This window comes from Paramisgurnus dabryanus, chromosome 4 (assembly GCF_030506205.2).
Source record: "Paramisgurnus dabryanus chromosome 4, PD_genome_1.1, whole genome shotgun sequence".
In the NCBI taxonomy this organism is placed as follows: domain Eukaryota; kingdom Metazoa; phylum Chordata; class Actinopteri; order Cypriniformes; family Cobitidae; genus Paramisgurnus; species Paramisgurnus dabryanus.
The window spans coordinates 22,662,354-22,678,807 of NC_133340.1; the positions used below are offsets into that span (position 1 = coordinate 22,662,354).

General features: G+C 35.2%; 1 protein-coding gene across 1 annotated transcript; it reads left to right on the top strand.

Moving 5' to 3' along the window:
* The first annotated feature begins 942 nt into the window (after nt 1-942).
* On the top strand, nt 943-14,991 carry LOC135768429 (BEN domain-containing protein 6-like). Its single transcript, XM_065277665.2, has 8 exons — nt 943-2,326; nt 6,405-6,535; nt 6,763-6,850; nt 6,943-7,001; nt 12,640-12,745; nt 13,519-13,658; nt 14,615-14,798; nt 14,885-14,991. The coding sequence occupies exons 1-8, from the start codon at nt 2,269-2,271 to the stop codon at nt 14,989-14,991; spliced, it is 873 nt and encodes a 290-aa protein (XP_065133737.1). The 5' UTR covers nt 943-2,268.
* The last annotated feature ends 1,463 nt before the right edge of the window (nt 14,992-16,454 follow it).

Below are 16,454 nucleotides of genomic sequence, written 5' to 3' on the forward strand. Positions count from 1 at the left end.
TTTTAAAATAATTAAAGATATTATAAAATATATCACTTTATTGAATTCAATTTAGTACATTTAAATATAACACAGGCCTATTATTTTATGGTTTGTTATCTTAAACATGTATGTCAGGTGGTGCAAGTGTCTGATGAGAAAACTATTTAAAATGGTGTCTAACAATAAAGAAAGAAAATACATTCCCCAGCAATTTGAATGTCAGGGAGGCACAACAGAATAGACAAGGTAATAACAGTAAACATGTATGCATCATGACCCCAACTGATCCTGGTGGCTTAACAGTTTTGAAAATATATATTTAAAAAGAAAAATTAAGCTTTGTACATACTTGGAGACGTTGTCCATCAAAGACCCTGTCATCGTCATAAGGATCATCATCATCATTGTCATCCTCGACTGCAGTACCTGACTATGTCAGCGATACACAATATAGAATTAACCTCTTCAACTGATGCATGGTATTAAAGACTGCAGGGCTCAACGCAAATATTTTCTTATACTGGCCCGGTCAGATTTTCACTGGCCCCGGTAAAAAAATGTCCGTGTCACATTTTTTAAAATAATGATTCAAGTAAAATATAATTGTACACATATACAACAAACATGTTCCAACTAAAAAAGGTTCCCAACTTTTCTGCTTTACCTGTAAACTGACATTAAATTTTGCAAAATATTGCATCGTTTCTTTCGTCGTGTTTTACCCAAGTAAATGTCTGCTTCCCAGATGTTAAATAATATACATTGATGAAAATATATTTTAGTGACTGAGGGTGAAGCACTGGCCCGATCGGGCAAGTGACAATACTTTTTACTGGCCCGAACGTCTCTCACGCTTGTCCTGGGCCACCGGGCAGTCCTTTATGTTGAGCCCTGGACTGTAATGTTTGTTGACTAATAGCAATTAATGGAACAAATAAGTTTCAGTGAGCTTACTTGGAAACTTTGTCCATCTGTCCCGTCTCCCTGTGGAAACAAAATTAATTAATTAAGCCAGATTATTTTTACCTTGACATATTGTTAAAGGGTTAGTTCACCCATACCCATAAGATCTTTGTTCATCTTTAGAACACAAATTAAGATATTTTTGCCAAAAACAATGATATTACTTTTTGTGTGCCAAAATATGGAAAAAACGTAACTGGCACTGCATTCGTTCCAGTAGAGTAGGAGAGATCCTATAAAATAAGACCTTTATTCCTCATCTGGGATCGTTTGAAGCTCTTTGAAGCTGCGCTGAAACTGTAATTTTTACTTTCACTGAAGTAAAATCCTGAAATGTTTTCATCAAAAACCTTAATTTCTCTTTGACTGAAGAAAGAAAGTCATGAACATCTTGGATGACATGGGGGGGGGTGTAAATTATAAGTAATTTTTCCATTCAGAAGTGAACTAATCCTTTAAGACGTAACAAAGTGTCGTTTACTGAAATCATGTGATTTTGATGCTCTGAACCACTGATTTGTAACAAATGATTCTTAAAGCTTCAGAGCTTCATGATGCATCACTAGATATTGTGAAATAAAGTAGCTATTTTGTTATTTTTGGCTCACAAAATCATTCTTGTTGCTTTCAAATTTTAAGTTGAACCACTGTAGTCACATTAACTGTTTTATGTTTTTAGTAGCTTTCTGGGCATTGAAAAATGGAGTGTTATTGCTGGCTATGCAGGCCTCACTTATCATTTGGATTTCATCAAAAATCTCTTAATGTGTGTTCTAAAGATGAACAAAGGTCGTATGGGTGTGGAACGACATGAAGGTTAAAGCGTAACTAACCCCCTGGTCAGAGCCTGACTCCACCCACTGGCAATATTTGAAAAATGCAAGAAAAGTGGGCAGATCCCAACGGAGCTAGAGGGGACCAGAGTCGTATAATAAGAGAGTTACGACACTCACATAGACGTCCGTTGTAAGAATGGAATGCGGAAGTAACAACGTGTCATGGAGTGACGCATAGTTCCAAACGCAGCACTAAAGCCCATTCATTTCAATGGCACCTGCTGGTAAATCGATGAAATTACCGTTTCTCTTTACATTTTATGACATTTTATGAATATAGTCAACAGTGATATTTTATGAACTCTGCTGTAGGTAATGATTATCGTTAATAATAACTAGTAAAATTTTTATATTTTAATGAGTTGTGTATAATGTGTGAATAATATAGATTTTATGGTTTAATATTTTATTACTGGTGGCCATCTACTTTACACTTATCTTTTTTATCTATTACGAGTAACACTAGGGGGCAACAGCGACAAGCTAAATGCCTTATAAGAAAGTCACACTGCTTCACAATGCTGCTATGTGTTTCAATGTGTTTGGTAAGTAATATGGGTGATGTATCCTAGAAAATCATGTATAATTATATTAACATTTAAAGGAATAGTCTACTCATTTTCAATATTAAAATATGTTATTACCTTAACTAAGAACTGTTGAATCATCCCTCTATCATCTGTGTGTGTGCACGTAAGCGCTGGAGCGCGCTGCGACGCTACAATAGCATTTAGCTTAGCCCCATTCATTCAATGCTGCCATTTAGAGATAAAGTTAGAAGTGACCAAACACATCAACGTTTTTCCTATTTAAGACGAGTAGTTATACGAGCAAGTTTGGTGGTACAAAATAAAACGTAGCGCTTTTCTAAGCGGATTTAAAAGAGGAACTATATTTTATGGCGTAATAGCACTTTTGGGAGTACTTCGACTCGCCTGAAAAGTCCGCTCCCCTTCTCACTCTCATAATGGGAGAGGGAGGGTGTTACTGCGCCAAGTCGAAGTACTCCCAAAAGTGCTATTACGCCATAAAATATAGTTACTCTTTTAAATCCGCTTAGAAAAGCGCTATGTTTTATTTTGTACCACCAAACTTGCTCGTATAACTACTCGTCTTAAATAGGAAAAACGTTGATGTGTTTGGTCACTTCTAACTTTATCTCTAAATGGCAGCATTGAATGAATGGGGCTAAGCTAAATGCTATCGTAGCGTCGCAGCGCGCTCCAGCGCTTACGTGCACACACACAGATGATAGAGGGATGATTCAACAGTTCTTAGTTAAGGTAATAACATATTTTAATATTGAAAATGAGTAGACTATTCCTTTAATGTGTACTATAAATACAATTAAATATGAATTTAGTGTGCTTCTGTTATGTTTCACTGTTACAAATAACCGTGTTGGCGATCTTTTTTGTGATTTTAATATAGTAAAAGTGTAGGAATTATGTTTTTAGCAGATTGATAGCCATTTATATAGCCATATTTTTGCTACAAAATTAAAAGATAAACTGTGTTGCTGTAGTTGGTAGGCTATACATAACCACAGTTATCTTTGGGTCACCATTAACTGTTTATCTTTATTAACTGATTACGTCACGAGGCATTTTTTGGACCCAGCATCCAATAGGAAAATTCAACTGCAGTAGCCACCGTTCAACCTGAACAGGGCAGACGTTTTTACACCATATATTGTAGTTTTGAAACACTTCATATCCAAATGTCAAAAAACTTACTAATGAACAGCACTAATAAAGCCTGATTCTTACAAAGCATTAACTAAAAAAAGTTGGTTTAGGGTTTAGTTACTCCTTAATTAATTACATTATTTTCATTTTTGGTGTGAACTAACCCTTCAATGTAAATAACTTAAGGTTACTCACCTCAACAATCTGTTTGTCAGCCGTGAGTGAGATGTCATGTACACTGTGGTTGTGCTCTCTGTACCACTTCGTACTTTTAGGAACAGGTACAGAATAATCGGAAAGGTATCGCTTGTACCGTCGTCCAGATGACATTTTGTAAAAGAAAACTTAAATTAACGGTTATCAACCATTACCAGCTTTTGCAGCGTGAGAAGAGAACTTGCATTCAACAGCGCTTAGCTGTCTCGCGATATGCGGTGCGCGCCAAAATCCGCGGGATCATGACGTTTCGCACGCTCGCGCCAGTCCAGTCCGCCGGTTTGCATGGTCTCTTCAGTAAACGGAACTTTCAGAAGAAGTTGGAAAGGATGACAAACGCGAAATATGCTCTTTTTGACTTCCCTAATGAAGGTACGGTTGAAATTGGGGAGCTTTCATGGGTTGAAGGCGATATAAAACCAAACGACCCTTTGCAAATGTATGTAGTTAACTGGCCAAAAGGGCGGAAGAATATACCCTGTCCAGCCAGAATCTTAGCAATGAATGGTAAGTCTTGTGTTAATCTTTTACTACCCTTAATAAATGTAACCACACTTTTACTACAAATAAAACCAAAAACATGACTAATGTTACTTCGTTAGGTAAAACTTCTAAGTTGTAGCCATCACTCCATATACGGTAATCTACGTCACACATTAGCTTGTGTTTCCCAAACACTGTGCCGCATTTTACTGTCGTGACAGCTGGCTGTCAGGTGCACAGACATCATATAGACCTTTTGCGTGTTTGCAAACAGAGATTACGTTTTTGTGGGCGGAGCCCAACTGGTGGCAGAAAGTGAATGTTTCTCAATAGCTGTATGAAGTGTTTTAGCGTTTAACTGTGATTTTTATGGATCCGGTGTTCTGTAGAAGTCTGTTTCCCCTATATTTCTCTTAAGTGTAATGTTTCTTATAACGTTTTCACCAAGTTACGTTTATTTTTTAAATAAATTAAAAGTTTAAATGGCTTGGCTACTAATTGTGTGCATGTATGTAACGTATATTTATTGTTCTTTATTGGTAAATCAATTATTTTTACAGTATGAATCGCTAAAGTACTTATAAGAGCATACTATCATGTATTCTGTATAATATAATTTATTAAATATTTCATAATTTTCCTGTTTTTAATTTCTTCGTTATTTACAGCCTACGTGTTTGTTCTAAAACTATTATGTTTACATACAAATTAATTTGTATAGGCCTGTTTATATATTTATTAGTAAACATCATAATTTAGAACAAACAGGAAGTAGACATAGGCTAAGATAGAAGGTAAAAAGAAATAATAGAAAATGAAAAAAAATACGAAAACTTTAATAAATGGTAATATTATTGATATTATGAACTCATTCAAATCTTTAATCTTTCTAAATAAATTATAAACGTAACGTGATAAAAACGCTATAAGAAACACATAGAGGGATCAGAATTCCACAGAACTCCGGATATCTTCTCTAATTTATTCTATTGTAATTATTAAAAGATTTCCAGATGATTTCATCACTCCAGTCTGTCCGGTTGAGGGCTTCTTGCAACCATGAACACCTACGTTTATCTTCAAATGGTGTCTTAGATGACGGTATACTATAAAAATGAAGCACATGGGAGTTTTAGTTACACAAACATGTTCTCAGGGCAGAAAGAAATATGATTGGTTCACAAAAATTACCAATGAAAATGGCAGAAAGAGCCGTGGAGACAATGTTGACAAGCGTAAGCTAACATGTTTTAGGGGGGATTTATTAAACATGGATGCAGAAAAAGTTTAGGAACTGTCCGAATATGTATAGATTCTACGCGACCGTGGCAGCTATTTTTGTCAATTAACTCTCGAGATTTTAACCAGGCTTTCCTAGAATTACTTTCGGGTGGTTTGGGGAACTTTGTCAAGGCTTATTGTCTAATGTAACCTATCGCTGGGCTAACTATGATTATCAATGTGGAATATTTTAAAAGACAATTTAAAGGATGGCACACACATCTATCGCTGTATGTTTGTTTAACATTTAAGCTAAACAATAGCGCGGTTGGCGACTTTTCACCTATAAAACAGAAACTTGCTGATTTGTACTAGATAAAACCAACACACCAGTAGATGCATATATTATTTTACCTTATATGAAGTGTGCACTGCAAACACGAGCATTATTTATGATCGTCTTCGTCCAGTCTGTACTCCGTATTGCAATCAACCTGAATTGTCGTCTTGATTTCTGTGAAGGAAAGTGCTGTTCCTTCTATTCTGGCAGCCAAAAACACAACATGATGACAATTTAAAGTAAAAACCTCAAACTTTTAGCACGCCGGGCCGGCTATGGGTTCCTACTTATGTTTTGCCTCCAGCTAGCCGTGACGATTAAGGGGTCTGTTTCTAATCGGCGTGCATCTTGCGGTGATCTGTTCTGCGCAGAATTTGCTTATCTCAAACAAGCCTATTCACATGTGACGCATAGCCACACTCACAACTTTGATGGTGTTTAATCATTAAAAAAAAATTCGCCCTACAGACAGACACAATATGTAAATGTATGGCTTTTATAATCATAACCAAACATAGCAATAATGACCTTATTAATTTCTGACTTAAGCTCAAGTTAAGTGTGCCATGGGATTTTTTACTTTTTTATAACTCCCTTGGCAAAAAAGACAGATTGAATGAAAACACTGCTGTAGCTACCTGCGAGTTCCCAATATCTCCTCTTATCTGTATGCAGATGATAGACAAATTTTGGTTGGAAAGATGGCCAAATGCATTGTCGGTGAAGAGATGTCAAGCACTGAGAATACTGGAAAAGGAAAAAGAAAAAAAAGAAGAAGTGTACTTTTATCAGACAGTGAGGAAGAGGTAGGTTTTGCTTGTTAGTAAGATATTTTAGTTCATCTTATCCATTTATGTTTTTGATTGGTATTTAGTATTAATAAATATGATTATAAACAATAGTTCAGTAATATTTTATCAGTTTTTGCACTAATGGTGGAAAAATACATAGATTGATTCCTTCTTAAACAGTACATTAATTGGTAGTATTAAGATTGTTAATCGTTTATCTAATTTTTAATTGGTTTTTAAAGGAAACACCCGAGCCCATTGATGAAAAAAAGAAAAAAAAGAAAAAACAGTCCACCAGCATGGATATTTTGAGGGAGCTCAAGAACAAAGGTATGCTTAAAGTATTTGCATTGCAGCCTCCCACAATTCACACCCATAATGTAAACTCCTGCTACACTAACCTAACCCAACCTAACCCTTAGGAACATTTCAAGGCAAGTTAAAAAATCCCACCAGCCATGAGCAAGGCCAACCAACAAATGTAAGTTGACAATAACCAAAAAACTTAAAGGGATAGTTAACCCAAAAAAGAAAATTACCCCAAGCTTTACTCACCCTTAAGCCATCTTAGGTGTATATGGCTCTCTTTTTTCAGATGAATAGAGTTGGAGTTGTATAGACAAATGTCCTGGATCTCCCAAGCTTTTATAATTACAGTGAATAGAGGATGAGATTTTAAACCCTAAAAAAAGAACATCTCTCCATTATAAAAATAATATATACGGCTCCAGCGGGTTAAACAAATAGGGCTGGACAACATACTCAATCTCCTCTTCTTTTATATCGAAATCCTCCAACATTTCTCTTTAAAATGTCTTGTTTTAGACATCTAATTCATGACTGTTGTTTTGTTTTGCTCTTTCCTTTGAGCTTCTGTATTCTTCATTACGTCATGCGTTTATGGATATGGATATTTTTCTTACACAAAAGCTCGCTTCACTTTACAAGGCCTTTATTATTTTATTTTAATATTTATTTTATTACAGATTTTATTATACTTTATTAACCCCCTGAAGATGTATGGATTACTTTTGTTATGAATGGTTGCACTTTTTTGGGCGTTTTCAAAATAATCTATTCTTTCTATTCACAACAATTATATCTATGATTGTGTTCATCAGAAAGAAGAAAATCATATACACCTAGGATGGCTTGAATGTGAGTAAATCATGGGGCAATTATGAAACTATGAAGTAAATTAATGCCAAATTGCTAGTCAAATTTTATAGGTTGTATTTTAAACAAAATTTATATTTTGGAAGTGAAATCTGAAAGGTAAATATTAACTATTTAATAATGAAAATGTGTGTGAAATATTTTGAATTGAAAAATACACAGCTTAAATATAAAACCATGTTGAATTTCGGCACATAAAAATACAAGCCTTAAAAATGCAATGCATCAAAATGGAAGTACAGTTAATGTAAAGCATTTCAATTAGTGCAATTCAACAAGGAAATTTAGCATTAATTTACTTTTCTAAGAACTAACTCTTTACTACAGAGTAATTTTGTGTCAAATCAACCAAATTTCAGAAACTTCCTCAGCTCAATTTGTTTTCTGCAGAAAGACAAACACGAATAGGTATAAAAGCCAAAATATGAAATGTCAATTTCCATACTCATGTATTCATTCATATGTATATTTTAGGGATGCACCGATCCGATATTCTGGATCGGTATCGGGCCCGATCCGGCATTTTTTGCTGGATCGGATATCGGACTAACAGGACCGATCCAATTCCGATACTGCGCGTTACTCATGGTTGTAACTGACAAGCGATTTAAACGACAAAGTTTTAAAAGCACCATTAACGTTTTTATGCACTATAATCAAAGTCATCTTACACTTAATAGCTTCATGTGAAGGAAGAATCGCACATTTAAAGATATTAAGTTCACAGAAACACTGTAATTTACTTGCAAACTGAGTTAATCCACTGGTGAAGTGGAAATTATTGGTTTTTATATTTAAAATTATATAATTATATTATAATATCAATTATACATTTAACATTGTGTGTGTGTGTTTGTGTCCGCGCATGTGTAATCTAAATAGTTCAAGAAAAATACAGTAGTATCGGATCGGCAGGTATCGGCCGATACTCAGAATTCGGGTATCGGAATCGGATCGAAGATGGAAAAAGTGGTATCGGTGCATCCATATACCATATTTACTGAGTAATCCACTGTTTTGTAAAGGATGGAAAAATTATAATAATCTTTCTGATTTTTTTTGTAGAGTAGTGTGTAGGTAGTAAAATCTATTCAATTGATGCCGAGTTCAGACTGTATGATTTTCAAAGTAGTCGGGTCACAGATCTTTTCATACTGCATGATTATCTGGGGTAGCGTTCAGTCACTGCTGTTTTCACACTGCACAACGGATCGGCGACAGGGGTTTTCACACGGGATGACTTTACCATAGGAAGAATCGCTGACAACTTTGTCCCGGTCCGCAAACTACGTCTCACAGCCAAACGCACGCGAGAAGTGACAAGGAAACAACGTGAGGTCGCGCGCGCGAGACCAGAGTTCTCATGTAACACTGCGGATTATTATCATTATTATTAAAAATGGTAGCCCGCAAGAAGCTTGCAATACAAACTGCATGTGCGCTCATTTGTAGCAAAGATAAAAGAAAAGAAGCCCCTTTGTTAACCAAATCCATGCTTGATATTATGGGCTGTAACTTCATAACTCCTCCCTGAACTTCCAACTGTCCTGTATGTTGCTCTCTCATTGGCTGTAGGTCATTGCCGATGTTATTGTCAGTCAAAACACATTTCACACGGCATGATTTTGAATCGCCGACTGGTCCAGAGATTCTCTCAGATCGCGTTCTTGATAATTCACACTGCGTGACTGTCACTCGCATGCACGAGCATCGATTTGCCTGTGATTTGGGCATTTGTCGGCGATTTCTCAAAACCTGTCGGTGAGTCAAAATCTGGGCTAAAATCGTGCAGTCTGAACTCGGCATTAGCCATCTTTGTTTTTGCAAAATATATGTCAACGTTGACAGTTTAAAAAAAATCATTAGTGTTTTTTGCAAAGACTTTAAAACATAATGGACAAAGCACCTCCACTCTTCAATTGTAGAAAAGTGAAGCCACCAGTGTCCAAATATGGCGCTGACATCTTGTGTTGATTTGGGACCTGAATCTGAGCAGTAGTGAGCATAGATACAGTTGGATGATCTAGGAACGCCCACGGGAACGCCCCGTAGCATGATGTGAATTTAGCCCGTGGGGTAAAACATTGCATTTGCGCCAATTGAAATACATGGACAGGCATGCAGAAGAGTTGCTGTGTCGTTTTCTGTACCTCCAATAAACTAACAAATTATAAATTGAAGTTCTATATCCCTCCTAAAAAACATTCAGGACCAGAAAGGCTACAAGAAATAAGGTGTGAGGAGTAGATCCCTGTATGATATAGTAGTGGGTGTTAAACTCATATTCCAAGCTAACACACAACGTTCTAGTTACGTAATTTATTGGTCATTTTTAGTAATTTCATGTCTTACCAGCTGGCAACGTAACTGTTATGTCCTAGGAAGGTCATTTCGTTACAGTACCAAATCACTACATCACCATATGGTCCACTAACGTCCTAACTTCGTACTACTGATCATTGTTTTACAAGTTAGTTTGGAGTGAAGCATACGTACAATTGGTAAGTCACAAGGTTTTATGGAGTTGTGCTTGTAGTATGCAACATATACTAAAGTTATTGAGTTGGCTGTTACCGCAGCTACGTTGATGACCTGGAGAACCAGATAACAAAATATGTCTTGAAACGAAACCTCCGGGCATCTGGTTGGGTCAATGACCCAGTTTTTAATTAAATAAGGGCAATAATAAGCTATTTCAGTTAATTTTGCAATGTACCGTTGCCGGGCGGCAGGCGTCAATGACTTGCAATATGACATTTTTGTCATTCAAATACACATGATGTTCGCAGTGCTTTCCCCCACGCCAACCATGCCCCCAACTATGACTAGATGCCGACTGTACCTATAAAGTGGAGTTGCGCTATCAAGGCCCTGCTCACACTCGCGCAGAATAGTTTGGTACAGTTTGCTGCAGAACAACTCATTAATGGAAAACAGTTATGGAAATGTGGAAGTTCTGCCTAATTTCATGTTTTTAAAGAAACACTGACAAAACTATACAAGTTGTAGGGCTGGACAACATGAAGATATATATAACATTGATAAAAGTGATTACTCGTATTTAAACCATACCTATATTGTAGTTATAAACATATTCACAGGCAGATGTTTTAAAAACCACTGCTTTCTCACATAAGAGTGAATTATAAATTCTTGAGCGATCAATATCAACCAATTCAGCACCACTGCCATGGAAAGCACCTGGTAACATCACACTTTAAAAAGATATACCTTAAGGTAAAGTTAGGTGAACACACCAAGAAAGTTCTATCTTCAATTAAGGTATACCTTTAGAGTTTTCGTAGCGCACACGTTATTGGGAAATCCAACCTATGGTGTTTAAAATAGATCACAGGTGAAAAATGTCAATTTGACCCCCACTACTTACTCCATAAATATACATCCATGACATTTAATATGTTGCTTTCATCACTATTTATGTTTGTCTTTCTACAGAAAAGTGTTCTTATATATCTATTATTTGTTACTTACCCTCATGTCGTTCCATACCCGTAAGACCTTTTATTCATCTTTGGAACACAAAGGTTTTTTTTATCCTCCATTCAGTGTCCAGAAAATTTGTAAAAACATGGTTAAAATTTTATGACATAACAAAACCAAAATAACGACTTAACTATTCAACAAATTTGTCTTTTTCCTATCATTCTCATATCCTATTTTCATTGCAGTTCTTTTAGGTTCTTTGTCAGAATGCAGACTCATTGTTGGCCGGCTCCTGCTTCAGCATCACACTCACGCATCTGTTCGGACATAAACACGGAAATGTAAATAGCATATGAGAATGGCAGGGGAGAGACAAATTTGTTGAAAAAGCTAGAGTTGATATTTTTGTTTTGTTTTTGTTCACAAAAAATTATTCTCGTCACTTTACAACATTAAAGGACAAGTTCGGTATTTTAGACTTAAAGCCCTGTTTTCAGATTGTTTATGGTGAAATAGAATGGTTTTGACTGAAATTTCGCCATTTGCGGGTGCCCTGAGAATTTTCGCGTGTTTGTGTTTCAGCTCAGACCTCTACAATGGGTTTAATGGTGCACTGGAACAATCCTTCCTAAAATGCATGAAACTTTCGTTTACAAAGACGTGAAACTCACCGAGTGGTCAGGGGTGTTCACTGGTATGCTCACACAAAAATCGCTCCAAAAGACGCATTCCAACAGGTTTTATCGTAGTTTTTACCAGCTCCATGGACTTGTATTAGATGTCCTGTGAGGTACGGTATTACTCCGCGCCGGGAACTTTGTTTCTATTCTTGCAATTGGCAAAGGCGGATTAGCGCCACCACCTGGGCTGGAGTGTCTATTATTCAAGCTCTAAGCGGAAGAATGTACGGGTGTGAGGCGTTTGGAAAAATAGGTCCACAAGTTAACACCGAATGCTAAAACAGCTGTTGGAAAGCATCTTTTGCAGCAATTTTTGTGTGAGCATATCAGTGAACACCCCTGACCACTCGGTGAGTTTCACGTCTTTGTAAACGAAAGTTTAATGCATTTTAGGAAGGATTGTTCCAGTGCACCATTAAACCCATTGTAGAGGTCTGAGCTGAAACACAAACACGCGAAAATTCTCAGGGCACCCGCAAATTTCGAAATTTCAGTCAAAACCATTCTATTTCACCATAAACAATCTGAAAACAGGGCTTTAAGTCTAAAATGCCGAACTTGTCCTTTAACATTGACCCACTGTAGTAACGTTGACTATTTTACTGATGTTGTACTACTTTTCCGGACACTGAATAATGGTAATTTTGTGCGTCCAATTGAGGATAAAAGAACTCGGATTTCATCAAAAATATCTTAATTTGTGTTCAGAAGATGAACACAAGGTCTTACAGGTGTTAAACGACAGTAATTAATGACAGAAATAAAATTTTGGGGTGAACCAACCCTTTTATGTATGCATATTGCATTTTTATTTTCTAGTGGAGTCCTCCTGTCACCTGTGAGCACTGTGTTCGTCTCCAGGAGGAGAACAGAAAGCTGCTGATTGAAAATATGGACTTGAGAGACAAGCTAAAAACATTGAAAAGTAAATGCTTATCACATTTTCGTCATGTCAAAATCCTTTAAGTTTGTCTTATAGAATTTTAGTTTATAGACATGTAATAATTTGCCTCAACGCGAAAAATAACCCACAATTTTTTCTGCAATAACTTTCAGATGTAAGTAATTGCCATCTATCATTTGTTTATAAATCAAAGTCACCATTAAGATCAAAATGGACAATTTTTGTTGTTTTATGTTTATTGTTAATGATTTATCCGTGCACATCATTATTTGTTTTAAATTGATTTGTCCTCGTCTTTTAAATTTTAATTTATAATTGTTGGGATAAAAAAATTTAAATAAAAAAACATAATTTGGTTTCATATTAAAGTAGCTTTACTGAATTAAAATTCTCCATGTCAATCACTCAGTGTCCCATTTAATTTCCAACTTTTCACAACTCTCTTCCAACTCATACAAGCATACTACAACAACTTCAATACGAATTGGCTCTCAATAAGACTTCTGCAGTTATCAACAGGTAGTTCATGAGCAAATTAATCCAGCTCAGGTTTGAAGGGTGCCTCCTTCAGACTACATTTATTAGGTTTTTTGAGCTGTATAATATGAGTTATTCAATTGCTGGAGGCATGCAGGTAAACATAGGACATTTGTGCTTCTTTTAACATTTTAAAAGGACCAAAGCTCTTTTTTTAGCTGTAAGAGTACCAACTATGTATTTTATGTTAATAAACAACAGTCCAGACCGGACTGAACCAGTATTCTCCTCAGTAATTTTGCTTTTGTTTCAAATAGTGTTACCAGGCATTGTGCAAAAGCTGGAGAGTCTTCTTCAATCAGAACTATCTGTGCTAGCTGGTCCCACTACAGCCAAGACAACTACTGAGGCTCCAAGTTTTTCTACATCAACAGACACTGGACCTGATCCTGAACCAGTATGGGCAAACATACCTTTTATCTTTCAAGCCTTAGGCCTAACTCACACATACTTCATTTGCAGTGCGTATGTGGCTTAAACCTTTTTTCCTTGTCCATGTTAACAAGCAAGAGTGTTCATATGTAAAGAGATCATCCTGCATTCTTTTATATATTACATATATAGACCATTTCAAAAGATGTACGGTAAACAACACTGGCCTAGAAACACTTCCTGTATTAGTATGTGGCTGTTTTTTTATTTCACATATATTATTATCTTTAAGATTATTGTTTAACTTTTTGATTCAGTTCTATATGTTCTGTTGTTTGTATTTTATCCCAACGTTTATCTAGTGTTAAAAAGCTGAAACAGGAAGTGCTTCTGGACCAGTGTTATTTACATCTTTTGAAATGGTCTATAGCCTATGTTTAAGTTTTTTGTCACTTGCTTGAGCCACCTATATAAAAATCTATACAAAAGTAATGAATTGGATAATTTTTAAATGTAGTGACAAATAAATGTTTGGTATACAAGCACAAATCAGTTTTACACTGCAAACATATCATATGTGGAAAGCACAGTGAGCCTGTTCTGCTTTCATGAATACATACTGCAATATGTACGGCATACGCATTGCCCACAAAGTATGTGTTTTGTAAGGAATAATTGACGACGGCCATTGAATTATAAGAAAATAATGCACACCCAAGGTGGTAATGCTGTTACACCCCGTCAATTATTATTCCGCTTATACCGAGGTTACCACAAACATTGCTCTGGTGCCTATTTTTAAGACATTTGACAAGTTAGGTGTGCGGTTATCAAAAAATAATGCATACCCACGGAACATTTCTCAACCAATCAGAATACAGCATTCAACAGAGCCGTGGTATAATGTCTGATAATGTGCAAACATAGATAGTAAGTGTAGAGGAACTAAATAATAATTCCAATAATCTATTTTCATCTAAGGTGATAACAAAAGCACTGATTGATAGATGTACTTCCCACAACCCACAAAAATTTGTGAATGAGTTGCTGCATGGACTTTATACAAGAGAATACATGGCAAGCCATTCAGTGACTGGGATCCAGTCATCAAAAGGCACTCCAGTTAAGCCGCCCATCCCTAAGAAGGACTTGGAGGAAATAACAAGTAAGAGTCAAAACTGTAAATGAGACAAATAATGGTGTTTTACCAGTAATTAATTAAATTATGGTTATGTGTTTGTGTTGTTTCAGGAGCTGCCAAGGCCAGATTTCCTTTTCTTCATGAAAGCAATGTCAGGTCAATGATTCGGCAAAAATTAAACAATTCAGCCAAGATTTTCATCAAAAATGAGCAATGAAAAAAAGTAATAAATGTTCTTAAGATGTTATTTGGTGTTATTTCATGGACTTTGGTATATATTTTGCCTTGTATGGCTACAACTATATAGCTGTACAAAAACAGTATAGTATTTACTAGAGAAATTTCAAATTTTCTATAGTAAGTTTACCATAAATTGCTATAGTATTTTAATACAGTTTACTTAGTATACAATGGTTCAAAAATACTATAGTATTTGCTAGAGTAATTTTACTTCATTTCCTATAGTTAGTTTACTATAAATTACTATAGTATTTTAATACAGTTTTCTGTAGTACATTTACTATAGTATGGTTCAAAAACCCTATAGTATTTACTAGAGTAATTTTACTTAAATTACTATAGTACTTTTAATACAGTTCACTGTAGTATCTTTATTGTAGTTTGGTTCAAAAAAACTATAGTATTTACTAGAGTAATTTTACTTCATTTCCTATAGTTAGTTTACTATAAATTACTATAGTACTTTTAATACAGTTTACTGTAGTATGGTTACTGTAGTAACATTTACTACAGTATGGTTCAAAACACTATAGTATTTACTAGAGTAATTTACTTCATTTTTTATAGTTAGATTACTATAAATTACTATTGTACTTTTAATACTGTAGTACATTTACTATAGTAAGGTTCAAAAACACTATAGTATTTACTAGAGTAATTTACTTCATTTATAGTTAGATTACTATAAATTACTATTGTACTTTTAATACAGTTTACTGTAGTACATTTACTATAGTAAGGTTCAAAAACACTATAGTATTTACTAGAGTAATTTTACTACATTTTTCTATGGTAATTTTACTATAATACACTATAGTATTTTTTCATTTGGGATTTTAAATTTCCCATGGTTTTATTGTGGTAAAAGTGTATTAACCATGGTTTTTTGGTGCATTGATTACTCTCAGCAATGGTTTTACTACACTATATGGTTTAACTATGGTTTTTGAAAACCATGGTTGTCAAAACCATGGTTATTTTGTGGTTACCATGGTTTTACTACAGTAACCATGTTTTTTTGGTGCTAACTGTAGTAAAACCATGGTTAATTTTCGTTAGGGTTTGATGGGAGAGGAGTCACTCAATGACAAAAGTGGTAACGTTGTACTATTCAAATGTAAATAGATAAAAAACAGCTGTTTCTTGTGATTAAATTGCACTTGTTTAACATTATTAAGTGATTTCCAGACCAAATGCTGTCAAAACTCACTAAAAAACAAAAAAATACACACAATGCGCTTTTATTTGTTAGTTTCAAAATGTTTTAAGATCATCATGTTTAATTAGTAATATATATTTTTTATGACGCATTATGATGGCAGTGTTACTGTCTGTGATGTTACTGTAAATTCTGTCTTTCATTCTCCTCCAATGTGGAAAAAATATAAATAAAGAATGAATGTTCCTGAACTTTTGACTAGTTGACAGTGCCGGGTTAAT

What these genes read in the sequence shown, in the direction of transcription:
- LOC135768429 (XM_065277665.2), top strand. Translation starts at nt 2,269, where the DNA reads ATGCCTTATAAGAAAGTCACACTGCTTCACAATGCTGCTATGTGTTTC. An exon ending in TATCAGACAGTGAGGAAGAG is followed by an intron (nt 6,536 to 6,762) that starts GTAGGTTTTGCT and finishes TGGTTTTTAAAG; the next exon opens with GAAACACCCGAGCCCATTGA. An exon ending in CAAGCTAAAAACATTGAAAA is followed by an intron (nt 12,746 to 13,518) that starts GTAAATGCTTAT and finishes TGTTTCAAATAG; the next exon opens with TGTTACCAGGCATTGTGCAA.